The sequence below is a fragment of the Falco rusticolus genome, chromosome 13 (assembly GCF_015220075.1).
Source record: "Falco rusticolus isolate bFalRus1 chromosome 13, bFalRus1.pri, whole genome shotgun sequence".
Taxonomy (NCBI): domain Eukaryota; kingdom Metazoa; phylum Chordata; class Aves; order Falconiformes; family Falconidae; genus Falco; species Falco rusticolus.
This window is the reverse complement of record NC_051199.1, coordinates 19,341,450-19,369,408: the sequence shown is the minus strand read 5'-3', so window position 1 is coordinate 19,369,408 and position 27,959 is coordinate 19,341,450. Positions and strand designations below refer to the sequence as shown.

Here is a 27,959-nt window from a genome sequence, read left to right as displayed (position 1 = left end):
TATCCTGAAGTCTAGAGATGGATATGACGACTCTCCAGAGCTGGATTAGTAAGAAAGGACTTTGTTTCACATCACAGTCCCCCTGCTGAGATCGTATAAAAGAGGAAAAAACTCTGTTCACACTGAGGTCTGCAAAACCTCACAGGCTGCTGGGTGAAGGCAGCAGTCAGAGCCAACGGGCTAACCTGGTTACTCCTGCTAGTTCCTCCACTTACTTTTATGGGTCCCTCAGCTGCATATAAGAGCAGAGGAATCAAGGTTAAATCCACTGTGATACCCTGAAACTGCTCCTTTGGGCCAGGGTTTTACTAGAACAAGGAAAGTTTGGTTAAAATTAAGACCCAGGTGTGATGAAGAGCTCTTGCAATCTTACCTTCCAGGCTCTGAACCGGGAGCTACAACCAGAGTTCAGCAGCACAGACCAATCTCCTGAAAAAAATCTACCATCACCAAAAAGCAGACACACAGATCTGTCAACACATTTGTGCTGCTGAAACCAATGGATCTCAGCACTGGATCGTGATAAGATTTGCAACACTGTCATCTTGCAGAGCCTTGGCAGTGCCTTTTAATCCTTGGAAAAGGAGCATTTCAGGCGTCAGTTCTTGCCTTTGCATATGAGTGTTGCAAAGCCAAAACCGGCTTGGAGCACAGGGCATATCCTAAGATGCCCTGGAGCTTGCTTGTCCTACAGACACTGAGCAGTAATCTCTGAATGACAAAACAGAAATAACATCATATATCCTCATGTTCTGGTGAGCCTCCAGTCCAGGCCTGACACATACCTGGCTCTAGGTGCTGCACCTCTCAGACTGCTTAACCCTTGAATGAACAGGGTAGCTCTGTACATTTAGAAAGAAGTACAACATTAAATCTGCCTTTTATTTCTGAATCACCATCCTGGATTGGACAGCAATGCCCACCCACTTTCCCAGTGCCTGAATCTGTCCACATGGGGAATCACCAGGGCAAGTCACCATCTGCAAGGACTCTCCTCTTGGAAGCACGACAGGGGCTCCAGCCCTGGCGGATGGATCTCTTATGGCGGCTGCACCCTAACCAGCCATATTCCTTCCAGGCAACCCAGTATGGCACGCCACCATACTCAGCAGTCAAATGTGAACAACTTGGGTCCTAGACATCTGTCTGGCCACTAGATCTACATGCTGGGTTAGCCGCTTGCAGATCTGAGAGTGACAGCCTGAAACAGCCCACGTGGCTGGGGTGCACTGCAACCTCGAAGCTCAGACTGAGCAGAGACCTGCTCCCTTGTCCTTCCAAAGCTCTGAAAATTGTAGAATCACAGTATTGTTTAGGTTGAGAAAGACCTTTAAGATGCAACTGCTAACCTAGCACTGCCAAGTCCATCACTAAACTATATCCCTCAGTGCCACATCTACTAGTCTTTTAAAGACCTTCAGGGATGGTGATTCCACCTCCTCCCTGGGCAGCCTGCTCCAATGCTTGACAACTCTTTTGGTGAAGAAATTTTTCCAAATATCCAATCTAAACCTCCCCAGCACAACTTAAGACCGCTTCCTCTTGTCCTATTGCTTGTTACTTGGGAGAAGAGATCAACAACCACCTCACTACAACCTCCTTTCAAGTAGTTGTAGAGAGCGATAAGGTCTCCCCTGAGCCTCCTTTTCCCCAGGCTAAACCACCCCAGTTCCTCAGCTGCTCCTTGTAACACTTGTGCTCTAGACCTCCACCAGCTCCGTTGCCCTTTGGACACGCTCCAGCACCTCAGTGTCCTTGTCGTGAGGGGCCCAAAACTGAACACAGGGTTCAAGGTGCAGCCCCACCAGTGCCCGGTACAGGGGGACGGTCACTGCCCTGGTCCTGCTGGCCACACTGTTTCTGATACAAGCCGGGACGCTGTTGGCCTCCTTGGCCACCTGGGCACACTGCTGGCTCACGTTCAGCCGGCTGTTGACCAGCACCCCCAGGTCCTTTCCCACCAGGCAGCTTCCCAGCCACTCTGCCCCCAGCCCGCAGCGCTGCGTGGGGTTGGTGTGACCCAAGCGCAGGACCTGACACCTCACACAGGTGGCCTTGGCCCATCGATCCAGCCTGTCCAGACCCCTCTGCAGAGCCTTCCTGCCCTCCAGCAGATCAACGCTCCCACCCAGCCTGGTGTCGTCTGCAACCTTACTGAGGGTGCACTCGATCCCCTCGCCCAGATCGCCGATAAAGATATTAAACAGAACTGGCCCCAGTACTGAGCCCTGGAGAACTCCACCTGTGACCAGCCACCAACTGGATGTAACACCATTCACCATCACTCTCTGGGCTCGGCCATCCAGCCAGTTTTTTACCCAGCAGAAAGTACACCCGTCCGAGCCACGAGCAGCCAGTTCCTCCAGGAGAATGCTGTGGGAAATGGTGTCAAAGGCTCTACTGAAGTCCAGGAAGACAACATCCACAGCCCTCCCCTCATCCACTAAGCAGGTCACCTTGCCGCAGAAGGAGATCAGGTTAGTCAAGCAGGACCTGCCCTTCATAAACCTGTGGTGACTGGGTCTGACCACCTGGCTGTCCTGTACATGCCACATGACGGCACTCACGATGATCTGCTCCATAACCTTCCCCAGCACCGAGGTCAGACTGACAGGCCTGTAGCTCTCCAGATCCTCCTTCCAGCCCTTCTTGCAGATGGACACCACATTTGCCAATTTCTAGTCAACTGGGACCTCCCCAGTGAGCCAGCACTGCTGATAAATGATGGAGACTGGCTCAGTGGGCACTTCCACCAGCACCCTTAGGTGGATCCCACCCAGCCCCATAGACTGGCGTGCATCTAAGTGGTGTAGCAGGTCAGTGGCCACTTCCCCTTGCATTATGGGGGCTTCATTCTGCTCCCTGTACTCGTCTCCCAGCTCAGGGGCCTGGGTACCTGGGGAACAACTGGTCTTACTGTTAAAGACTGAGGCAAAGGTGGCATTAAGTACCTCAGCCTTTTCCTCCTCTTTTGTCATTGTGTTTCCCCTTGCATCCAATAAAGGCTGGAGATTCTCCTTAGCTCTCCTTTTGCTGCTAATGTATTTATAGAAACATTTTTTATTGTTTTTATGGCAGTAGCCAGATTAAGTTCTAGTTGGGCTTTGGCCTCTTCTAATTTTCTCCCTGCACAACCTCATGACACCTTCTAGTCCTCCTGAGTTGCCTGCCCTTCTTCCAGAGGTCATAAACTCTCCTATTTTCCCCTGAGTTCCAGCCAAAGCTCTCTGTTCAGCCAGGACCATCTTCTCCCCTGCTGGCTTGTCTTTCGGCACACGGGCACGGCCTGCTCCTGTGCCTTTAAGATTTCCTTCCTGAAGAATGTCCAGCCTTCCAGGACTCCTCTGCCCTCCAGGACTGTCTCCCAAGGGGCTCTGTCAAACAGCCTCCTAAGCTGGCCAAAGTCTGCATTCCAGACATCCAAGGTAGCAGTTGTGCTGATCCCACTCCTTCCTTCTCCAGGAACTGGGAACTGTACGATTTTGTGACCACTACGTCCAAGACGGCCTCCAACCACCACATCACCCCCAAGTCCTTCTCTGTTCACAAACAACAGAGCCAGTGGGCACCTTCCCTAGCCGGCTCCCTCACCGGCTGGGTCAGGAAGTTCTTCCACACACACCTTGTCTGCTTCCTCCCTGCTGTATTGTGTTTCCAGCAGATATGTGGTAAGTTGAAGTCCCCCATGAGAACGAGGATAAGTAATTGTGAGACTTATCCCAGCTGCTTACAGAGTTTTTGTCTGCTTCTTCATCCTGGTTGGGTGGCCTATAACAGACTCACACCATGCTATCTGCCTTGTTGGCCTTCCCCCTGATTCTTACCCATAAACACTCAACCCTATCGTCACCATCATTAAGCTCTAGACAATCGAACACTCCCTAACGTACAGGGCTACCCCACCGCCTCTCCTTCCTTGCCTATCCCTTCTGAGGAGTTTACAGCCATCCACTGCAGCACTCCGGTGCTGTGAGTCATCCCGCCATGCTTCTGTGATGGCAGCTACATCACCGTTTTCCTGCTGCACGACGGCTTCCAGCGCCTCCTGTTTGCTGCCCGTGCTGTGCGTACTGGTGTGGTTGGGTTATTAATCCCGGCACCTTTTTGGTGGGGAGAAGCCTTAATTCCTACCTGACCATTCTCAGGCACTTTCTAACACATCAGTAACCCCCGTGTCCACTGCTGTATGGATCTCCACCTGAGACAGCAGACCGAAGGACCTCGCTAGCACACCATCCCTCAAACACCGGCGTGCTGCCCCCAGGCTCATCTCTAGCAAGCCTGGTTTTATTCCTTTCCCCCTTCAAATCTAGTTTAAAGCTCTTTCAATGAGCTCTGCTAACTCCTGTGCAAAGATCCTTTTCCCCCTTTGAGACGGGTGTACGCCGCCTGCTGCCAGCAGGCCTGTGGTGAACCAATCCACGATCATAAAACGCAAAATTCTGCTGGTGACACCAGGCTCGGGGCCAGGTATCGATCTGTCGGCTCCTCCTGTGTCTTCCCCCCACCGCTCCCTGCAGCTGAAGGGGCAGAGGAGAACACTGCTTGTGCTCCCGATCCCTTAACCAGTTGTCCCAAGGTCCTGGAGTCTCTCTGGATTGCCCTTGGACTTCTTGCTGCAAATTCATCGCTTCTGCCTGAAAAACCGGTAATGGATATAACCTGAGGGCCGCACCAGGGCAGGAAGCTTTCTCTTCTCACCTTGAAGCCGGGCCCCAGGGAGGCCGCAGGCTCCGCTGAGAGGTGGGTCCAGTCTGCACGTGGGGCCTTCTGCTCCCCGGGAGGAGCTCCTGCAGCGATGGCCTTGTGACGCCGGGCACAGGCTGGCTTAGCCAGGGCGGCACCTCCATGCTGGATGGACTTTGGTTCCAGTGGCAGCGCCTCACACACGCTGTGCCCGGACGCCGGGGCAGGTGGGGCAGTCCCAGAGGAGACGCGCCTGCTGCGCCGGGCAGGGGCTCGTCGCCATCGCCCCCCGCTCCGCCAGCCGCTGCGTTCAGCCGGGCGGGGAGAGGGCAGGGAACCCCCGTGTCTGCGTCCTGTCCGCCTGCGGGGCCTGTCCCAGGGAAGGTAGGGAGCCATCCCAGGTGCCTCTCGACCTCTTGCTCTCCCTGCTGTCCTCAGCCTACCCAGCTCCCACCGGAGCTCGGTCCCTAAGCCAAGGTGCTCCCCTCTCCCCGGGCGCTCCCACCGCCCGCTCCCCGCTGCCGGCCCAGCACCGGGGCGGCTGCGTGTTCCCGCCGGGCTCTGCCTGGGCAGCCGCCTCTGGCACGGTGGGCACAGCGCTTGGTGGGCACCATTGCTGCCTGGTGGGCACCATTGATGCCTGGTGGGCACAGCGCTTGGTGGGCACCATTGCTGCCTGGTGGGCACCATTGCTGCCTGGTGGAGCTGGCAGGGCTCCAGCGCCCTCCGTGCGCAAATGGCCACGCCAGGCCCTGTTTGCCCACCCTGTTGGTGGCTCCTGGTTGCTCACACTCCCCGGGGCTTCTCTTATGGTTTGGCCACCATTGCTGCTGGCCCCGAGCAGGTCCCATCAGCTGCTGTCACAGGAGCTGCCAGCTCCTGGTGGCTTGCTCCGCTCCCCTGAGGCTCCCCCAGCCTGGGAAGCCCCTACGTGCCATGCTGGAGCGCTCGGCTGCCGACCCCGCTGGCACCAGAGCCGCTCACCTCAGTGACTGAGATACTTTGAAATGGGAGAAGAACAAGCAGCCACAATGACTGTTACCTCCCAGTAGGTCTCTGATGCTCTGGTCATGCAGGTGGGAATGAACCGAGGTCATTTGGGGAAGGCAAATGCAATGCCATGTCTTTCCTGGAGTCTGACATCAAAATAGCTGCCCAGCTCTCTAACAAGGGAATAACATCAAAGTAAAAGCTTTGGGAGTTTCCTCCAGCTGATCAACCTGTTAAATCCAGACAGCTGAGGAGAAGGACAGTGAAGCTCCATCAGATGCCCTTCACTGACCAGTTTCAGCAGAAGACAAAACCACTCAGAACCACTGCCTGCAGCAGCAATGCAACTGTGCCAAGAGGTGTTAAGAGAAAAGGGGGACACACACTAGTTGAAACAGACAATCCAAGTACCCGGGAAAGGGCAGGGATTACGTGAACCTGGTAACCCATGACAGGCGATACAACAGCTTTTATTATTGCCCACATTTCACATGCTCACTTACTGCTGTCCAGACATGACAGACACCAGCAACTTCTGTGAATGCTTGTGGGAGCATGTCCTGCTCTAACAGGAGAGGTACCAACTCCATTTCAGCCTGAGCTTGCTCCATAACACACCAAGATAGATCCCACATGGAAAGGAAACAGTTCAGGAGTTGCATGGATGGGCTGAATGTCAAAGCAAAGGAAATACAGCTTATGGTACGTGCAATCCAGGCACATTATACCCTCTTTGAAAGCCACTCTCCCATTGTTATTTAACATCCTGCAAATTTCAGCCAGAGACGCAGTCTCCCATCCGCGCCCCAAACTGGCCTGGGAATGGCTGGGAAGAAGAAAGGGAGCTTGAAATGAACTGTGGAAAGATTTAAGTGCTCTAACTGCTGCTTTCCAATACAATTTTCCACTTGGGGCAGGGGAAGGGAAGGAGAGCCTGACAGCAGTTTAGAGCCAGTCACAATTGTGACAGGTTCTTCTTTTCCATTTCCAACCAGCTCACAGGCAGAAGGAGCACTTTAACTTCCATTAATTATCACAGCCTTATTCCAGCCCAGGGCTTCAGAGCAGCAGTGGTGAGCTGTTAGAACGAGTCAGGAGTGGGTTCTGCCTCAAACTGTGCTATTCAGCTTAGTGCAGTAAAACTCTGCCGTTCATGGGAGCAAGAACCACTCCAGCTTCTCCTATAGTACCTGTTTGCAGCTAAGGGCATGTCCCATAGGCAGCACCACCACTACCAGAGAAGAGGATCATACAAACAAATTCTTGCACTCCAGACTCTGAAAAAGGTTAAGAGCTATTTAACAGACAGATCTGTTGCACACCCGAGCCGTACAAACACAAAAAAAGGAGCTTAACAAAGGAATACATCACTTCTGCCTCCTCTCTGGCTATCAGAGACTCCTGCTGTAACTCTACCACCACATCAAATTTATTGCGTTTATCAGTACTGATCATAGGGTATGTAGCTTGAAAGTGTACATGTGGTGTTTAGGGAGACACAGACAGCTTGAATACACACAGCCCTCATATAATTGGGAAAAATTATTATGAAATATTGCTATGTGGTTTCTCTCTCTGCTTGGCTTCATTACAAACTATCAAAGATCATTATAAAAAAAATAGCTGTGAGATGTGCCTGTGCAGGCACCAAGCGTGCCCTAGCTCAGCATTTCAGCCCACGCTACCCCCTGTCCCTTCCTGCTCCTCTGCCAACCGGGCTGATCCACCCTCAGCTGGTCTGCCCTGCCAAGACCCAGCCCTTGCTCCCACCCACTCCCAGCACCTGGCTGCAGGTACCATCCTTTCCTGCTCAGTGATGACAAGATGTGTCATTACCCCTTTCCCGGTGACACAAGACCTTTGCAGAGCTACCCTCTGACACTTGTGGATATTTTTAGGATTACTCTTTAGCACTGAATAATGAAAGGAGGGAGATGCTGCCACTGGACATGGCCAGAGCTCTTCCCGGCTGCCCCACAGTCACACCAGGAGATGCTGGTGAGCAGCTGTCTTGGGATTCAGGTGCTTCGTGGCTCTCAGCCAAAAACATGCCCAGCCACAAGCAAGGCAGCCCTTTCCCCACCTTCACCGCCTGGAACAGCTGATGGGCTCTACCGTAGCAAACTGACCAGTATACAGCAGGTACAGAGCAAGGCAGTGTGCCTGCGTGTGCACAGGCACGTAGTAAAGGAAGAAAGAGGCTGAAAATTCAGATTTAGAGTGATTGGGACATACTGTGCCAGGACGCTGAGGTTCACACAGCAGCAGCCATCGGGCAGCTCCACATTCAGCTCTGAGTCACACAGGAACCAGCCTGGGGAGCAATTACTGGTGTACAAATGCTCTTGAGCTGCAACAAAAGGATGGCAAGGAGCTTCCCATCAAAAACCCTTTAAGTCTTTACCTCCCCTCCTTAAGCTTGGGAGGATAATTCCTCCTGCTTAGACAAGCAATGCCTCAGCAGAGCTTCTGCTGGGGGGCATGAGATACTGGAGAGGCAGCATCCAGTGACATGAATCAGGGGTGAGCAGCAGCTACCGCAGCACAGCAGCTCTGCCCTGTCAGCATCACCCTGCACCCCTGCCAGCACTTGTGACTGCAGGAACTACGCTCGGTTACAAACAAGCTGTTCCTCTAATTCAGCCCTCCTGATTCCTCTGTTAAAGATTTTCCTGAAATTGTCTGGGGCTTTGACTAGCCAAATGCACTTTTACATATGACTTCAGTCCTTTAGCTGCCGCTGCACTGCAAGCCAAGCCTGTGCTGAGAGCCATGCAGCAGGAGGAAGAAAAAAACCCCACCTGCTCAAAAAAACAGGTCTGCAGCCCTAACAAGCTCCCCACACCTCAGTCTTTCCCCCTGCATCATCACACACACACACAAGCTTTTTATTCTAGCAACCCCATAGACTACCCTAGGACTGAATGGGAAAAACATAACAGCAAGTGCACGCCTAGATGTTCATTTTGTATGTGCTGACAGTCTCACTTTAATCCTGCTTTCCACGTTTAAAGTGTTAATGGGAACCTTGATGCATTTCAGAGGGCATGTGCATGGATAGAAGATAGATGCATGAGTCTAAAACCCTGCTCCCAGATTTCATATCAAGTGCCTGTTTGTTTATATCCATATGATACAATCTTTATAAAAGCAATCAACCACCACCAAAAGGAGATGTTTCAATATCTGCACAGCCTTCACACAGACTAGCATTAGGTTTGCTTTTATGATGCAGAATAATATAATGGATTCCTTCCACAAGTTCCCAAATGTTGTTATTAAGTATTGCTTCTCTAATAAAATATGCTGCAATATTCAGTAGTACATGATGTGGCATTTACACGTCTTCTCTCTATATAGGACTTGCTGGCTTTTAAACAAATCTGTCTTTTCTATACACCACAGAAGCACAAGATGAGTAATTACGTTCTCTGCTTAATAATGTTTTTGCACTGGCCAATTTAACAGCTAATCTCCACAAACCTCTGAGATAGTCCCCCAGCAGCTACATTTGCATGTTGTAATCAAGTCTTGCTATTAAATCATACTTTGCAACAATAGCTGAGCTGTCAACTACTAGCAGCAGCTCTCGCGCCGGCACCGTGCAGGCGAAAGCCCTGGATAAACATGCACAAAGCCACACCACTCTGCCAGCTAAGAGAGCATCCCTTCACACTTTTGGGAGCTTGGGAACAGCTGCACCCACCATGGATCTTAGGACAAGCACCCTGCTTTCCGGAGTGGTCAGTCAGCTTGCAGGTTGTTTTCTCCAGGCCTGCATGCTGCACTCTGCAGTGGTACGCAGCCAAACTGGTTTGGCTGTTGTGCTGTGTCTTACTCCTCAGGCTGCCTTCTACGGTGTCCTTGAAAAATTGAAGGCTCTGGATGGAACAGAGAGATCCCTCCATTGCAAAGGTTCCCCTCTTGGCTGCATGGAACAGCTTGTGGAGCCATGCCATGAACCAGAGCACTGCAACCTTCAGGGTTAACTACCTTCCTTGAAAATACCCTGCCCAATTTTCTGGTTTCTTTGCTGTCCTTGTTGATCACAGTCCAGCATGAAGATGGGGCTGAGAGAGAAAGCAGGCCAGCACTTGTTCAGTTAAATGTCCCTGTTAGTGCCATCATATTTTGGCTGTGGAGCCTGGGAATTGCTAGTGCCACGCACAGCATGAAGCAGATCTTTGATCATCCTCTACTGACTTCTACCAGGGACTGATCCCCTGCTCCTCACTATCCCATTCACCTTTCAAAAAACTCATCCCCAAAGAGATCCATATGCCCCCGATTAGCTCAGCACCATACCCCTGTTTCTCTATATTCACTGAAGCAACATGTCCCTTCTCCTCCGCTTTCCCACAACCTCAGTTTTCTCTCAATGGGGACAGGAACTGTGAAGATCTGAGTGACCCAAATGCATCTGTCAAATAACTGCACCAGGAGGCAATTCCTATGAAATCCCTGCAGCAAACAACACTGTACTGGTCCAGGCTGTTATTGGTGCTGAACACTCTTGCTCTGAAGCAGATTCTGCCTCTCTGCACTCCCCCACAACATGCTGCAAATGTGCAGTAAATAGCAGAGCCCCTGTTGAATGCCACCTTTTGCAGTGGCTGTACCACAAGGCAGTTTCAGCACAGCAATACAGATCAGCTGCAGCCTGGCCGCATCAATGATGTCTTTCTCTCCTAATGATTCTTCCTATGCATTAGCACATTTATTTCTACCTTGCCCTGTACTTACCATTTATCCAGAAATCTGACAAGGTCTCCTTCTTTTAACATGGAGAAAGAGGGAAAGGAGAATTTCTTGCTGGAATCAGCTCACTCTGTGAAAGTAGACAGATCAATCTAGATTCAATCTGCCTCGCTAATTGTTGGGGGCTGGAGAAGTGACCCCGGGCTGGCATGGCTGGAAGAGAGCATGCAAACATGGGCAGCCTACTCCCAGCCTCTCCTGCTTTTTCCTGCAAACAAGTCACACCAAATCTCTCCGAGTGTGGTGGATGCTGCCTGCTCCCCTGGAACCTTGTGCCCAGCCCCACATCACTAGGTAAGTGGCACTGCACCAGACCATGTCTGTCTGGCAGCAAAGACTGCAAATGAGCACTGAGTTAAATAAAGCCTGAAAAACTCATTAATAAGATGACTTCTCCAACAGGTGCCCTGTTTTACTGCAACAGAGCTGCCTCCCCGCTTCTCTAGGTCCTGTTTAAACACAGTCCTTCCCAAGGGTACTTCCAGTGGGGCCAAGCCAGCATGGCCTTTCTTGTCTGCCAGGACAACTGCACACGTAGCTGCTCACTAACCTGATTATGTTGAGATGAGTAGGATTTGTATCACCTCTTTTACTATATCAAGCTGTTTAACCTGGACTGTCTGAGCAAAATGAGATTATGCCGGAGATGCAACATGTGCAAAAGCTCTCTGCTGGGGCTGGCTTTCACCAGGGGGGTAGGGGATGTGACGAGCAGTTAGTATGTCTGTCTCTGCTCAGCTCAGTCGGAGGTGGAAAGAAGTATCTGCCAGCAGCCCACAAGGAGGCAAGAGCTCTGCTGAATGAGGCAGGAGCAAGCAGCAATCCGATCAGAGAGAGATGCTCAGTAACAGTTAATCACTGCTGTGTCCAAGTGTTAAAGTTAATGGAGGAGCAGGAGGGTAGAGAGCAAGGAGGGAGGGAGGGGAAGCGGGGATACAGAGTTGCTTGGCTCAAGAGGCCAGTGCTGACACTAGCACGGCCCCACAGAAGCAGTAAAGCCAGACAAGACCTTACTCAAGCTACAACTCAGGCAGGGCTCTGCACCACACACGGGCAGGCAGGCCTGCCTGCACCAGCCAAACGAAGTGTGGCAGGTAATCATGCCCAAGGCAGCAGAGCTTTGCAGTAACTGAGACTTGAGTGGCAACAATAAAAGTTCACTTCCCTCTATTCCCTCCTGTTCGATGATTGCAAAGTGCTTTATAAATGCTAATAAAAAAGTCCCAGAGGACTCTTGCTCTTTCCTGCTTTACATGCGGTGGTGGAGTAGAGACAGGCAATGTGACTTGTCAGTGACCATGCAAGGGACAGTCTGAGTTGGGAGCTGACCCTGAACCTCCTACCCTGCTTGTGGTGAGCTGGTAAGGGGTCCAGTGGGGTCACCAGAGAACAGGACATTTCCAGAGAGATCAACAGAGGTGGAAAAACTTGCAGGACATCTTGGTCAATAATGATGCTGCTCATTTAAGAGTGCTTCTGCTCACCGGCCCCATTTTAGATGAGACAGGTGAAGGACACAGAATTTAAGATGTTCAAAGCTGATCTGAGGAATTTAGAACCATCTCCCATTAATATTAATGGAAACATTAATGCAAAGTACACTCAGTTCCTCAAGCAGGTTCTTTCCAAGCAAGATCTTTCCATTAACTTGAAAGGAAGTTGTGCCCAAATCCTCTTACATCGCTGGGAACGTCTCCGACGATACAGGCAAAGTCAGGTTACAAATCCATTAGGCTCCAGATTGACTAATGCATGGCAAATTGACAGAGGTGAAAGTGCTAAGCTGTAACAGGAACCCTGCTCAGGGTGACCTTGACATGGTGAGGTGCTGAGCACACAAAACATGCTTGTGATTTGAAGCTCCTATTTTTGATGGAAAAGCAGGGAGGTGTGGAGGGAACAGAATCCATTGCCAGACTGATATAGCTGCTCTGAATTGTGGAAAAAAAAAAAAAAAAAGAAAAAGCAGCAGGACCCAGGGCAAAGCACAGCAGTAGCTAGAGAAGTAGAACTGCTCACGCTTGCTGCTCAGGAGGGGGTAAGGAGAGATGCTTCCACTCTCACCCTCTGGTTTGTGACGACATGACTTCAAACAATAAGGTACATTGAACAGTCAGCTCAGCAGAGTACATAGAGAGAGGGCAGGACTCAAAGCAAATGCCCTGTTCTTCCAGGCCCAGCAGCTGGCAAACCCCAGCTTTGCGAAGAAGCCAGTGGTGTCAGTGCAAAGCTGATCCTTTACATTAATGCAGTCTCGTGTGCCAGGAATTTTAGACCAAGAGAATTATTCCAGCAGCTGACCTCCTGTGCCTGGAGGGCTTCAGGTAGCTACTGCTCTGTTAAATCCACTGACTTGTAGGTTCTAAGACACCTTCCAAAAGTGCACTTGTCCTTGAGAGATGGAGAATTTCCTGGTCTTCTCTTTGGACATTTTGCCACTGGTTAATCTCTCATGCCTTTCAAATGCATGTTTTATTTCTAGTCTGAATGCTTCAGCTTTCAGCCAGTAGTTCTTTATGAGAGAGCAATCCCAGCTGGCTGACAATCCACCCGGTTACTCCAGCTTACATTGCTGATCCCCTGGGGAACAAAGGTACTTAGTGCTGAACAGACCGTAGAGGTCCTGCCCACGGCAAACTGAAAGCCCTCGTTCTCTCCAGGCAGAAAGCACAGATCAAACAGCAGGCTGGCGAGCAGGACTGGAAGGTCTATCTCCAGGCTGAGCATCCTTCACCACCTCCAGCACAACACATGCTCTGAGTACTCAGCATCCCCTTCATCATCTTTGGTCTTACTCCAGTCTGCCACTGCACGCAACTTTCCAGCATTAGTTTGTACCCAAAGCACATCCTAACAGCGCAAAAGGCAGCGGCACATGGACTTGCCCACTGGTTCCAGTGCTCCCTGCTTGTAACACCACAGGGTGGACAGCAAAACATACACCTGGCAGAAAAGTCGCTTTGCACTATGACTATACATTCAAGGACACAGCGAGCCATAAGAAGGACTCCTTTTCCATATTTGTTACAAAAAATTATGCCTACGACTCCTGCTGGGAGAGGGACGGCTAGGGGTTCTGTTGATTTTCTAGCCAGATCTCAGCTCAGGAGAGGGTCTTCCTCAACATAAAATCAATCCAGTGGCTTGGGTTCAAGATGAAACCGAGAGGTGCTTCTTGTGAAGGACAACTACTCACTCTTTCCCACGCCAGATCTGTCCTCTCCCATGTACCTAAGGGCTAATCAGAGACTTGTCTGATTTAGGGCTGCTAACAAAACCCAGATCCATAGGTTAGCAGTTCTAGTCCAGATATAGCTCACTGCCTTGGGCATTAGTCAGACATATATAGGCCAGGGAAATGGTGCTGAAACGCTGCTGAGGGCTTCCAAACATATTGTTAAGCAAATGGATATGTAAACAGATCTCCAGGGATGACACATGGAGACAGCATCTCAGACTCAATTAGGTGAGCAAATCAGCTGCAATCGTATTTGACTGGCACCAAATACCCAGACATTTAACACTGACACAAAGAGGTTTTACAGCTCCTCTCCAAGCAAGCACTCTGAAACAGGTAAGACAACAAACTCCCCCGATTCAACCTAGGGAGAGCAAGGAGGTCCTGCATTCACCCAGGTTTAAGAACCCAGTCCTTCCTCCTCCTTGAGGGTGGGAACACACATTGACTGCCCTCATACCCTGTTGTTCAAGGATTTAGACAGCATGCTACTGGTCAGTGCGGGGTATTGTGTAGGCCACCAAAGAAGGCTTCAAAAGTTCATTTGGAAGGGGTCAGCTAATCTTCAAATCCCATCTGCTTGCACAGGGGAAAGGCGGGTCCTCCTTGATTACCTTTTCCATTTGCAGCCCCCATAACGTACTGACACTCCAAGGAGGTGGCAGTCACTATTTCTACAGCGCTGGTGGTTTGGAAACCTGTTATTAAGCAGCAGGGTGGCAGGAGGAGGCAGGTCTGTGTCAAGAAAAGCGGCCAAGTAGTACCTGGGCAGAGCTTTTTGCAAGAGTCCTTCTTCCTCACCTAGAAACGGCCATAAGTTCCCTTCTGCAAGGAAAGAACAACTCTGCTCCTCAAAGTCTCAAGTGACAAAGGCTATTTTGCAGCATATGTCCCAGCAGCCTTTGGTTGTGGCACACAGAAAACTGAGCTCATACCTTAGGCAAGAAGGATTACGTATCTTTTGAAGTTTTAAAGGTCAATCTCCAGATATATTCTCCTGGACAATTAACTCTAACTGAAACCAGTGCCAAAACCAGGAGGACTGTTTTTTCTCCACATACAATGGCAGAATAATTCACCAGCCTCACAAGGCCAACTCCAGGGCTTACCCTTTGGCAGGTGAATGATATGCATCACCTACTGACTTGGGCAAAGTTTAGTACAAGTCAAAAACCGAGACGTGGAATCAAAGGAAAAACTCCAGCCACCTTAGTCTTCTCTTTTGTAGACTACATCTTCTGGGCAGTGCTAACTCATGCCATGGCTTGCATTTTGCTTCCAATCCTATTCTCATCTACACAGACACCACTTCCACCAGAGCTCAGTAGTGTTTTAAGCCCAGCAGGGGCTGGCTTAGTCTTAAACCCAGGAGGTGGCTTACAATCAAAGTGGTGGTATTCCTTCTCAGCAATGAAAATGCAGGCTTACTTACCCCAACTGCCTCTTATGCTTTTCTGTGGCCTCCAAAGACAGCTAAACCCTGCCACAGCTCACCGGTAAAGAGCCATGGGGCAGCTCAGCTACTTGCAACCCAACAAGGACTTGGGCAATGCTTGCAGAAAGCTAGCGATGTGCAGAGATGGTCCCACAAGAACTGCAGTGCAGCGGGGTGTGCCTTGTCCCAGCTAAGCTACCTTGTCCAGCGAGGCACCCTAAAGTGAAAATCCCACCCTGGAGAATTTGACATTGGCTGGCAGATCCATTTCTAGAAATGGAATTAATTTTATTTTGATCTGAAATCTAAACAAGGCACTTCGTAAGCTTCAGGTGAATAACTGCTACTAAGACAGCATCCATCCAAGTCTGTGATGTCAGGGGATTATATGTATATGGATTTCCCCCATGAAATCCCAGTCTGCCAGACAAGACAAACAAAAGAAGATGTCACCTTCGGAGACTTCCCTGGCCATGCAGGCCAGAGCATGTATTTGCTGATCACTCACCAGAAAATCAGATGCCATAAGGGGAGACGACCACATCCTTTACAACAATACAAGCAGTGATGCTTGGCTGGGATGCATGCCATGAAACAACCATGTAATAAGGCAGGTCAAGCACTCAGTGACTGTGTGAGCTGTGCAGCAGCTCCTTGTACAAACAACCGACTCTGCAAGCCTCAGTTTCTTATAAGGAACAAAACATACTACCATAAACCTGCTAGCTCATTGCAAAGCAACCAGGTCCATGCTAAAGTCCAGTACATGAGCTGTACACTTGGGAAGTACATCTGAAAACAAATCAAGTCATGTTGTGTCAGTCTCTTTACATATTTTATTCCTAGCACTCCCAGTTAACAGTTCTAGAAAAGAAGAATAAACTCCAAACAATTCTGGTTTGCTCTATTCAGAAAAATAAGCTCCCCCCTCCTCCCCCCCCCCGCAAACCTCCACCCAAGCTCTGTTTACACCAAACCCGCTGCAGCCCTGAATGGCAGCAATAAATGGAGTGAGCTAATGTGTTAGTGACAAATAACCTGTTCAAACAATTCAAGCATAATTATAGGCTGGCTCTCCTGATGTAATGTTAGGTACATCACTGCAGATATTACATTCACCTTATGAAAAGATTACACAGAGGAGCTCAGTTGGTAACCCAAACAGCATTATATATCACGAGCTTGTCAGCATCAGGAGTGCATGCACCCTGGCATTTGAAGTCCTGGTGTTTTAAGTGATAATCCAATGTACCAGGCATCATTGATCTCTATATAAAAGGGGGCACCACTTTTCCTTTCAACTGGAGCTATTTTTCACTTCTCATCCTGAAGAGTTGTGTGGTGCTGCCCGCAAGTGGCTACACTGCACAGCAGCTCTATCTGTAGCGCTCTGGGTCCCCGGAGAGAAAAAATGATCAATACTCCAACGCTGCTTTTGTAAGAGGTCTCTAAGTGCTTCCATGCGAGATGCTGCTCCTCTGGGTTTAGAAATTACTCTGAAGAGAACATGAAAGCCCCCACTGCAAATTCATACTCCTGACACAAATCCCAGCTGCAGCAAGGAATTAAAATGAAACACATTGGCGAGCTGCAAGCTGGTCTATTGGCAAAGATGGTGCCTGTGATGTGGGGAAGGGACCTCAAAAAGAGACCAGTACACCTGGTGGCTTAGGGAGCAGAAAAACCATGTTGTAGAGGAGAACCAGCTGGGGACAAGAAAGCATCTGCAGATATGGCCCACATAACAGGATGAATCTTGACAGGGATTTATAGCTCCTTGGTGGGTCTGGGATGGCAGGGACCCCGAGCACTCCATCATCTGAGAAAAGTGACAGTAATCAGAGAGTCTTGGGAGGGAAGACAAAGGCATTTGAAGGATCAGGCTTGCTGTGGGTAGGTGAGCAGAGCCTAGGAGGTCTGCAGAGAAGTGTCTGTACAGTGACAGCGAATGCAGAAAATGGCCTAAACCTTCCATTTCTGGCATACAGCCAGAAGATACTAAACTTCTTGCAATTAACTTCTTCCAGGGGGATCTCAGGTTGGCTTTGGCTCTTCCTGCACACGCGCTGGAATAACTCTTTCACGATCATCTGTAACCCTTATTGATCTCATCCTTCCTGCTGCCTGGCAGCCCAGGAGAGTAGGTCCAGTCATGCTGGGCACACTTCAGAGCGGGTAGCCAGCACTTCCCCAGCACAGCCGGTACCATATTCCTAGATCAGGGACTGGCAAGTGCATGTTGTAAGATGGGATTCATGAGCCATGGTGGCTGTGAATGGCCTTGATGGTCTTTTACTGCCTGGCTGGGTTTTGCAATCGGATCCTGTGCAGGGCCAGAGAAACCCAGCCTGTGCAGAGGCAGCGGCAGAAAGCCAGTCCCACCCTCAACACCTGACTTGTGCTGCAGTCACACCATGGGACGGCTGGCAGGGCTGTCCTCTCCTCAATGTGACTATTCTGGGGCCACATGAAGGCTGACAATATGCTCCTGTTCCGAACGTCACCCAGCACACATCACCAGCCATCCCCATGTCACAGCACAGTGCTCCTGTCGCAGGACAGCCATCCCACAGCAGCCTGGTGCAGCAGCCCGGTGCTCTGTTGATTATACTGACTGATCTCCGTTAAGGAGAATTTAAGTAACATGGCTTAAAAACGAGAAAGCAGACTGCTTGCTTCTGCGTGAGGTCAAGTAATTTCCTCTGGGGCCAGGAAAGATTGAAGGGCTGGGAAGGACTGGCAGCCAAGGAGATGAGAGTGTCTGGGTCTGAGCAAGGAAAAAGGGGAGAAGTGATGTCCCCTGGTCTCACCCCTGTGACTGCAGGGGCAGTGACAGTTTCTTTCCTCCATACAGCTCCAAGTACAGCACTGGGATTGCTACTGGGACTATCAAGTGCCATCAGATACCAATATATTATAGCAGGGTTGGAGGGGCGAGCAGCTGGCTGCTCAGCACCTCTTCTGGTCTCAATCCAAGGCTCCCAAAGCTGTGCTGAGTCCCGTCTCCCCAAAATGCTCAGCACCCAGGGTGTGACAGTGGAGCAGGCACCTGGAGAGCATTGTGCCTGCAAATGCTGCTGCAGGCAGGCAGGCAATGGGAAGCTGCCAGGAGTGGGCAAAAATTCCTTGGCAGGGTTTTATCATTTTAAAGGGAACAAACTCCAATTGATTGCCCCTGTAAGAGCCTGCATGGTACTTGCACTTCTAGCCTAAGCAATAGAAATTTTAATTGCTCTGGTAATTACACTTTCAGCAATGCTGTGGTCCTTTGTTCTGCAAGTGGGAGGCCAGTATCTGCTGTTCTCCGGTGGCCCCGTCTGGCTGCAGCTTGGAACAGCATTTGCCACTAGGAGGGGAAGGGACACTCATCCAGTGACCACGGTGACACTGAGCCTTGCTATGCACAGCCCCAGTCCAGTCACACAGATCTCCAGCGCACTGGGCACACTCCCCAGGCCGGAATGGGTTCCTGTCAACCGGGATCACCTTAGCTTCCTTCTACTAAAGCTGCTACTCGAGAGCTTCACACATCTGTGCTCCTGCTGCAGGTCTGTCCCTGGCACAGGTCCCAGCTGAGGATGCCGGGCTCCAGGGTGCACATTTCCAGTCCTTCCCATGTGTGAGCTTGCAGTGTGTCACCAGCATTTCTTCTCTGGGATGTAAATGGCTCCAAAACATAGTGCAGACACAAACATACATTGCTTTAACTCCTAGATATGTCTTTAGAAGGATGCAGAAGAGTTGTTATCCCTTTGGGTCCTGATGAGTACTGTCAAAGCCTGACTAGGCTTGGGAGAACACAAGGCCTACAATTTATCCTGGGAAATTGCTGACGAAAAGTTATGACAACTGCCATGCTATTGTATGGATAAAAAATTTACCCTATGAAAGGCCCAGTGCTTGAGAAGTATGGTCTCTGCCTCACTGAGCAGGAGCCACATCTGGTGCTTCACTATGCTATTCAAAGCAATGTCCTGTTGCCAATAAAGCTGCAGTGCACACAAGCTCCTCCAAAATCACCAAGAGTACAACCAGAACTGAGCACACGTTTGGCTCAAGGGCACTTTACCTGCAAGAATACGCCCTGGGAAATGGGATCTTGCTCCCCCCAGGTTGATCAAGCAAGCTACAAAATACAAAGCATGGGGCCCCGCAGGGAGGTATAAATGCAGTTTGGATCTGTCAGACACGCACAAAGTCTGGGTTTACTTGCAATCCCACTCATTCTGCCCGCACCATATTTTTCCAGCCCATGATCCTGGCTGGCATGGCTCCGCTCCCACGCTTGCCAGAAACGCAGGTCACAGCCATACATCCCTAAATCAAAAGCCGCCAACATGCTGCAGCTACTTTGTCACATGCTGGACCACTCACAGCTAAAAGCAAGGTTTCCAAGCGGAATTGCTATTGGCCTTAGTGCTTAAACAAAATATCTCCACTCCCGTCCCCAGAGTTCCCTCGAACAATGGCACAAAACACCCGCTGGAGCCTGGGGAGAGGAGGGTCTGTGGTAGAAAAAAAGTGGCTGCTGATTTTTGAGATATACACCACACAATTAGAAACACTGCATCTATAAACATCCTTAACAAATCCCAACAGGTCTGGGGGGTTACTTTTTTCTTTTCTTTGCTGTCCATTGTGTGCTGCCGCCTTTAAAAACCTCAAAAACAAACACTCTTCCCTTGTTGATTTTATGCTTTGGCACTGAACTGCACGCTTCCCTATTAGCTTGGTGGTGCTGGAGGTACCAACTCTGCTCATCCATGCCTCTGGGGCTGCGATAGTTGGGATGGGACCATGTACCATGTGCTAACTGCCCATCCACAGGTGGAAAGGATTCTCCAAGAAATTATCTCCCTTCTTGTTTAAACACTGAGATTTCTCAACTTAGAAAGGGGTAGGTGCTGTTTGCAGATGTCCCTCTTCCTCATCGGGCCTGTTCTTGTCAGTGTTTCAGAGCAGATCTAATTACCGGCTGTTCCATCCATTGACAGTTTCATATACTCTCCTTTTTTAGGTTAACCTTCAATAACTGGCAAGAAGCAGAACTATATGGGTGGAGGTAACAGGCTATGGATTTATGACATGCTGGTATTCAGGCAAAGTAACCCAGCACGAACACAGAAATATCCTAAACTGTGCTGCTGCTGTCAATTTGATAATGAGAAAGTGAATTGAAATAAAAACATCTTGGGTGCCAATTCACTACAGCAGCTAGTAAAAATAGGCAGAATACCTAGAAACTGAGGACTCTGTGCTCCAAATACATCCAAAGCTTGAATATCATATGGTACTTCATAAAAACAGAGCGTGTGGCTGCACTGGGGCTACAGTACCACAGCTGAAAGGCCACTCAGTGAACCCATGCATGAGCTTTAGCAGAGAGAATGGGGTGCTGTGTGTCTCTAGCTGAGCAGAGGTGAGGGCTGCCCTCTTCAGTGCTCTGCAGCCTTTGGATGCTTGCCCCCAGCCCATGTCACCTCAGCACAAAACAGTGCGTGGTCTGAGTTGCAAACACCCCAGGGCAAAGCCTGGGTGAGTACTGCCAGAGCCCACAGTACCCAAGAGCTGGCCTTTTAGCCAAATAAAAACAGCTTTTAAATGCTGCAGAGAAAAGGGTGCTGCAGGGCCTCGTGCATTTCAAAGGATCTAGACTTTTCAGGAGCTGTTCCCAGTTTCAGGTCAAGCCTGAAGCCTGCTTTAATCTACTTTTAAGTGGTACAAGCAGTTGGAATCTCTCTGCCAGAAGGCGAGGCAGTCTCCTTTCAACGCACCTTCCCCTATCTGCTGCATGCAATCTTCTGAAGGACTTACTTGTTGCTGTCCCGGTACTGATAGATATAACAGCCTTGAGGCATCCCACTCTCCTGGTCCAAGGTAAACGAGAGCTTCAGCTGCAGAGAGGAGAGGGGGTAGGGGAGAATGAAAAGAGAAACAGAAAAAATAAAAGCAACATTTTAGGCTCTCAGTCATCACAGCAACTTCAAGTGAGGCTTGTGGGAGAAAGCTTAACTCACCGAGACTGACACGCAAACACCGTGGCCTGGAACATACCGCGGGGTTCCAAACCTCAGGGAAAAGTCACATGCGTTGCAGAAACCTCTTGCTTTTTCCACCCTCTGTTACTATAAAGTGTTCGTGGTTCTTCTGAAATGCATGGGTCATAACAGTTCACCCCTCCAAACCCACCCACACACACCACCCTTCACCAAAGCAATTGCGGTTCCCCTCAGACACTAAAGAAATGAGTCTTCTCCATCGGTAGCTGTAGTTCCCACGAGTCTTTCTCTGAAAACTTTCCCAGCTCCATCTCGTTCCTCCAGTGCATTAGAACAGAGAAGAAACCACAGAGGGAAAGGTGACAGATTTTTCCTTCTGTGCAGAGTTATTAAAGAGCTGTTAGAAGGGTTTGCAGTTTGGATCCGTGTCCGGCAGGAGGCTATGATGTGACCTGGAAGCTGCTTTCTTTGCAGCTCCAAGAAGGCATTCGGCAAGGGTTTTCAGATTTCAAACACGGCTCATTTTATTTAAGGGGGAAAAATTAATCCTCTTTCAACAAGCAACAGAATGGTTCCACGGGAGACTTTTTTGTTGAAAATGTCTCCAGTGATTTTATAAGCTGAACTGCCTAGAAAACAGCATGGGGCTGAGCCTGCATGTGTGAGCAGCCCCTCATTCCCCAGAGGAAAGCTGGCCCCCAGACCAGTGTCCCACCAGCTCCTGCAGCCATGAGGTGCAGCCCCGGGGCTCTGCAAAAGGGCTGCAGACCCTGACCAGGAGCCAGGAGGCTGGGTGAGAGGGGCAGCATCCTTTGGAGGAAGCCTTCAGGCTCTGAGCGATTTGGCTTTTTTGGGGTCACGGAGATTACTAACAGCAGGGCTGCCACCACTGATGGATCATGCAAAACTCTTCAAACAGTCTGGGAACACCATCACAGGGCTAAAAGTTGAAGGAGGTTTTTTTATGATAAGCCCTACCTTTTTAAAAAGGGAAAGGAGGAGAGAGCGGTGTTGAGCCACTCCATTTGATCACAGACTCCTCTCCTCTGGGCTCCAAGGAAATTGCTAACTCAAATTAACAGCTTATTCAGGAATGAACACAGAATTAAAACATCTTTCTCCCGTAGGCTGTTAAGAAACCCCATGTGCTGAATCATTAGATGGTGCACTCATTTTCCCTTCCCTAAAGAGCAGCAAAGTCATATGCTGTGCTCTCACTGACCCAAATAAAACCGCATACCATGAAATCATCAAAAAATTCACCATCTTGGATACCAAGTTAAGAACTGAGTACCAGACTGAGGCCAAATCCATCTGATCTCCCATGACTTTTATGTCCCTAACTGTGTTAAGCCATTCTGAAACACAGGCTCCTGCAGCAGCGTGTAACACATGTATCCATGCTTTGCATGTCTCCATAGTACACGTATCACAATTCATACCGCTGTCCAGATGGCAACTTCTTACGTTCTCCACAACTCTCCCTTCCTGCAAGTTCTGATCTTACTACAGCTTAGCAGATCACTCAGGTCTGTTTTGGAGACTGGTGTCCAAGGCAGGACTAGCAGGGCCAGCTGGGGATGCTTCTTCTGACTGAGATCCATGAAGCCGAGCATGAAACTTCTCCAGATGCTACTAAAATGGCACGTGGCAGCTACCCCATGCGAGCAGGAGGGTCAGCAAGGAAGAAGTGACATCCCCAGGGAAGACAAGCAATCACCCTGCTGGTCATATGTAGCCCATAACCAGAGTACTCCCAAGTGAGCTGCCCTGGTTTGGGGAAATGAAGAAGGAACTAGGAACTGCCCAAAGTCATTTTTCTGGGCCAGGTTTTCCAAAGCTTTCCTGCTGGAATATCAGGAAGCATCTCTGAGGTGAAATGGATAGAAATTATCTCAGGCACAGCTCCACCTGGTCCTGTGCTTTGAGGAACAGGCACTGCACTGCAGAATTGCTAGAGAAGAAACAATAGAAAGTGCAAATTGGGCAAAAGTGTGGCTTTGGCCACTTTCAGCAATAATTCTGATCAGGACAAACTAGGACTGCCTAAGCCTCTTGTTGGCAGCTCTCAGCTAAGTGGGCTTTGGGCTTGCAGTAACAGAGCATCTCTGGTTACACCTCACCTGGGCTCTGAGCTCCCAGCACCACTCGGGCTGGAGCCAGCTCTGTGCGAGGAGACAAGGCCACAGGAAAGGAAGGAAGGAAAAGGGCTGGGAAGGAAAACAGCCTTGTTTGGACAGACTGCTGGGGAAAGCTGTGGGGTAATCAGGTATGGGAGGGTGACCTTTGACTATCTGGGGGAATGGGGTCCCACGGAATCTGCCTACCCAAAAAGGAAAGATCGCAGTTCCCAAAGATAACGGTTTTCAACTTTCTGTTATTTCAACCCTTCTTTCTCTGCTCACTGTATTCCAGACAAATAAAACACACCCTGCGTGGCTGGCTTAGCTGCCTCTGCTACCCACCAGTGCCAGCAAGGCCTGCATAACAGGGACTGTACACAGCTTGACCATCTGGGGCAATACTGTCAGGCCAGAGGATGCTGCTGTCACCCACAGTGACAAGAGGACCCCACTCGGAGAAATGTCAGGGTCAGGCTGCCATCACATGGAGACACGTGTACCTAAAGGTCTGTCCCAGCAAACATAGCTCAAGGCAGCCGTGCTGTCACTGATGCGCAAAACCCTGCACTTCTGCAGAACTGTCCTGCCGATGCACAGTCATGGCCAGCCAGGATGGGGAAGAGAGGACCTGTGATCGACACCCACCTAGGCCACGAGTCCTTACAGACCTCGAGTGAACAGCCAAGCTCTGGCTGTGTGGCCACCAGCAACACTCTGGCAACCTTTGCTCATTTGGTAGCATTTAGTCTCTGCAGGGAGCATGAAGCCCCCATGCAAAACCCATCACAAGGTGGAAAGAAAGTGGGTAAGGCAGGTAGAGGAGGACTAACCGAGCGCTGTCAGGAGGTATGCTGGGATGCAGAGACTGTAAGCTTCCTACCAAGCTTGAAAAGATTGTCCACACCCACTCAGTATCATGTAGTTGGGTCCTCTCTGCTGTTGGAGCCACAGGAGTGCTCCACTGACCACCTCCAGACACATGCTCACTTCTGCATGGCCATGCTCAGCTGCAAAGGCACTTACACTCCCCAGTGTGTCAGTGCTTTGGGAGGTCTGCTCCACAGATTTCTCCTCTCATGCTAAAGCTAATCTTCTGCCACAGATCTCCAAGAATAAAACTCAAGTGTCCTTTCCCAGCTTTCCGCACACCCTACACTGCTGCTTCTCTCTGGTCCCACCTTCTCCAGCAGCCGCCCTTTCCTTTTGCCTTCATTCACTAAGCACAAAACCTCTGGCTACTTCTGAATTAAAGGAGGTTGCAGGGCAAGGCTGGGGGAAGGAGAGATGTCAGGAGCTGATCGACTATTTATCAACTGTCCTATCTGACTTCTGCTACAGCAATGTCACGAGACATCCAGAGCCTCCCAGGTAGACGAAGCCCTACAAAACAAGCAGGCTTTTGCAATCCTCCCTCTGGCACAGCTTTAACTCTTAACCAATTTGACAGCATTGCTCCAACACCGCGTGCCGCTTTGAAGCTCCTTTCTGTGTGTCAGTGCTTCTTGTCAGGACACAAAGGTTTGCTGTAAACCCAGCAAACAAACTAATACCAAGACAAAGGAAAGGGCACTACTCAAAATACCAGGTTTTATACCTGGAGGGGCAATGGGGGACTGAGGTTTCTTAGAGAAATGCAAGTGCAGGGTGACTCCATCACAAGGAAGGCTCATCACATCAAGGGATCTTCACCATTAAATATATGAGATCATTTCATTTTACAAGACACTGCTGGGCTTCACTGGGAGAGGAGGGGGAAAGGAAATTTCCCAGCACCTTACTGCAGTGTGATTTGGCTTGCACTGCCCCCTTCGGTTGCTTAGCCCTGGAGCTCACACGCTAATAAAGATCCCTTTCCACTTCAATAGCTTTGCACATAAAGAAATGTTCGGCATGGTGTGTGTGTGAACTCGATGGGAAAGGGAGCTGGAATGCAGCCATGCTGAGAACAGAGTGCTGCCTACCAGGCGAGCCCCATCAATAATTGAGATGTCAGAGGCACAGGGAGGTGTGTGAATAAGAGCTGTCAAAAGGAGTAATTGGGATCTGTGTGGATACAGTGATGGATAGGCTCGCTCACCACCAGACACAATTGCAATACACCCAAACAGAAGAGGAGCAGAGTGCTGAAATTCAAAGGGGCTGGGGCAGGCTGTTTGATGGGCAGGATGTTGCTGCCTCCGTGGAGGGGAGTATCCACCTAAAGTACCAAACGGGTGTGGGCACACTATCCCATGACTGGTCAATAGAGCAAGAGAATGTACTCACAGCACGTGGCTGATCCTTGGTAATGTTTGTTGGCACATACTGCAGGCTCGAGGTGAAGGTAATGCCACGTCCCTGAGGAAAGTCATCCGGGTGAAAGTCATCTCCTGCCCACAATCATCACTGGGCACGGAGAGCTGCGTGTGCATAACGCCTGTTTGTGCAATGGCTCCACTCTTTGGATTAGTAACATCCTCCTGCTCTCTATTCCTAAATCCTTGAATCCAGCAGAGGCTGCAGTTGGCCGACAGTGGGATTGCTGCTTCTTCCTCCATCCATCAGACACCAACATGCTGCTTCTAAACCCAAGGGTTCCCACACACATCCCTGGCAGTGGTGAGCTGACACCAACCCAGCACACAGACATGGACAGACACAAAACACCAGGAAAAGCAAAAGGGCTCAGGGCAGCTGCCCTCCAGCGCACTGACAGCTCTGTGCTGCCTGACTCCTACAGGGACGTTGTTGGGGAAGCTGCCTGCATCTTGGGGCTTTGTCCACCAAGGCCAGAAAGAGGATTTCCAGAAAGCAGGAGCAGTGCTTAATGCTGTCATGGGCCTCCAGGCTTGCCTGGACTTCAGTGCAGCCAGCAGCCATCCTCATTTAAAGAAAGTTTTAAACCTGCATCAATTAGGTCATGCAATAAAGCCTGGTAGCTCCAACAAGGAGAGAGCATGAGGAGCAATCTTCTGGCTGCTGAAACACTGCCAGTACCTACATTGCCTTGACTAGGAAAAATCTGCATGCCCCTTGAGCTTGGATCCCCCCGTTCCCAGCCTTGGCTCCAAGCAGTAAGCCTCTGTCACTAGATAAAACATTTTCCCTATGCATGCACTGTATCAGAGAGGTATTATCGGTTTGGCTGAATAACCAGGTCAAAGATTTCAGATGTCCCAATTCTGGGGCAATGTAAGGGCATGCCTCGGCCAGCCTTGGTTGTAACTGTTCAAGGTAATTCAACCAGTGTGGTGGGGTATTCAAGCAGAAAGAGTTCACCCAGGGCAAGGAGGAGAGGCAGAACATGAGCCTCCAAGGCAAAAAAACAGGGGAGTAGACCTAAAGATTACACTGAGAACAGCTTCCTGAAAGGCAGGGGTTCTTTTCTACCTTTGGCACTCATTCCATTTTAACCCTACCTGCATGCAAGTCCAAAAAAGCTGGTATCAGCTCCCTCTTGCAGTAAAGGCTCCCCTCTCTCCAGCAAGCTCTAGAAAGCTTTTTAAGAATAAACTTAGTCATCAAGCAGGTTTTTATGCCCTGCCCAAACTTTGGTTTTGACCTGAAAAAAAATAGCCCTGAAGTCCTGACACTCACTTTTAAAACCACAAAAAACGAGCCATGCTCCAGTAACGTAATCACAGAGTTTTCTGGCACCTCATCCCTTAAAAATACATCCATCTGCCTCCACGCAGGCCATCAAACTCAATCTTGTTCACAATGGATTTCCCAATTCCTGCGTGCTGGAAGGACTGCAGCGGTGCTGGCTGTGCCGGCTGGATAGCCCGTACAGAAGCGCAGGCTGCAAACCTCACAGCTGTGTTTTCACTTAAAGAAGCTGCTCCTGAGACCAAAGCACTTCTTCCACAAGCTTTGCTATTTGTGCTGCAGTTCAAAATTGCTCGAGAAAGACCCTGGGTAAAGGCTGAAGAACATGTGGTAAGGACAAGATGGGGGTAATAAAGGAGAGACCAAAAGTCCTACAATGGAAGAGGAACGCAAAGAAACTTACCGCCAGCTCACCTAGTTACCTCTCACATGGGGTTGGGGTGGCCCTTCCCTTTTGGCTTTGCAGACAGTGAATGTTTGGTCAATCTCAGCAGCTGGTTATGGGACTGCTGTTGCTACTGGTTGGAAGTCCTGAACTCGTCCTAAACTAGTCCCATCTCACCCACTGCCTCCTCAGTGAGACCCCTTCTCCCCATCCCTAAATGCACATTTTCCAGGTGAAGGTTTAAATTCTCTAGGAGGCTCCTGTAGCCATCCCTGCTGCCCTGTGTCCTCAGCACGACCGATCCCCAGCAGACGGACAAAAGCAGAGAGGTAAAATCAGCTGCCCTTTATAAGCCTGTTCCTTGGGGAAAGGGTGCTCACAAGGGGACACCACTGGCAGCTGCTCCTCTCCCCTCTTCCTGCTGCACTGTCACCACTCCTGAGACATCTTGACCCCCAAACTGAAATGCAGAGCAGGTACAGGAAGGAATCAGCAAGGAACATGCTGGGCACATTCCACAGCCAGCCAACCTACACGTCTGGAGCTCCTGGGTGTGAGAAGATGGTGTTGTGTTTGACAGAAACTCCTTGCCAACCTTACCCCCTTTCACAGGACAGAAGAACAACTGTGTGTAAATGGGCAACAGAACAAAGGGTGACTTATTTTTGGGGGTGAGCCCTCCTCTCCATTCCTACTTTACTTTCCAGTTTTGAGGTCTCCTGTGCAGAAGGGTTCTCTCTTACTTGCAACAATACAA

General features: G+C 50.0%; 1 protein-coding gene across 5 annotated transcripts in view; it reads right to left on the bottom strand.

Annotated features, from left to right (window-relative positions):
• The window catches only part of DIS3L2 (DIS3 like 3'-5' exoribonuclease 2), a 195,549-nt gene that overhangs the window by 22,665 nt on the left and 144,925 nt on the right, over positions 1 to 27,959 (bottom strand). For all 5 annotated transcript variants that reach the window (XR_005107263.1, XR_005107264.1, XR_005107265.1 and 2 more), the window contains one exon: positions 20,922 to 21,001. Coding sequence is in view for 2 of the 5 variants with exons in the window: in XM_037406892.1 (XP_037262789.1) it covers positions 20,922 to 21,001 (80 nt within the window). In the remaining 3 variants the exon portion in view is untranslated. The remainder of the gene's footprint in view (positions 1 to 20,921; positions 21,002 to 27,959) is intronic.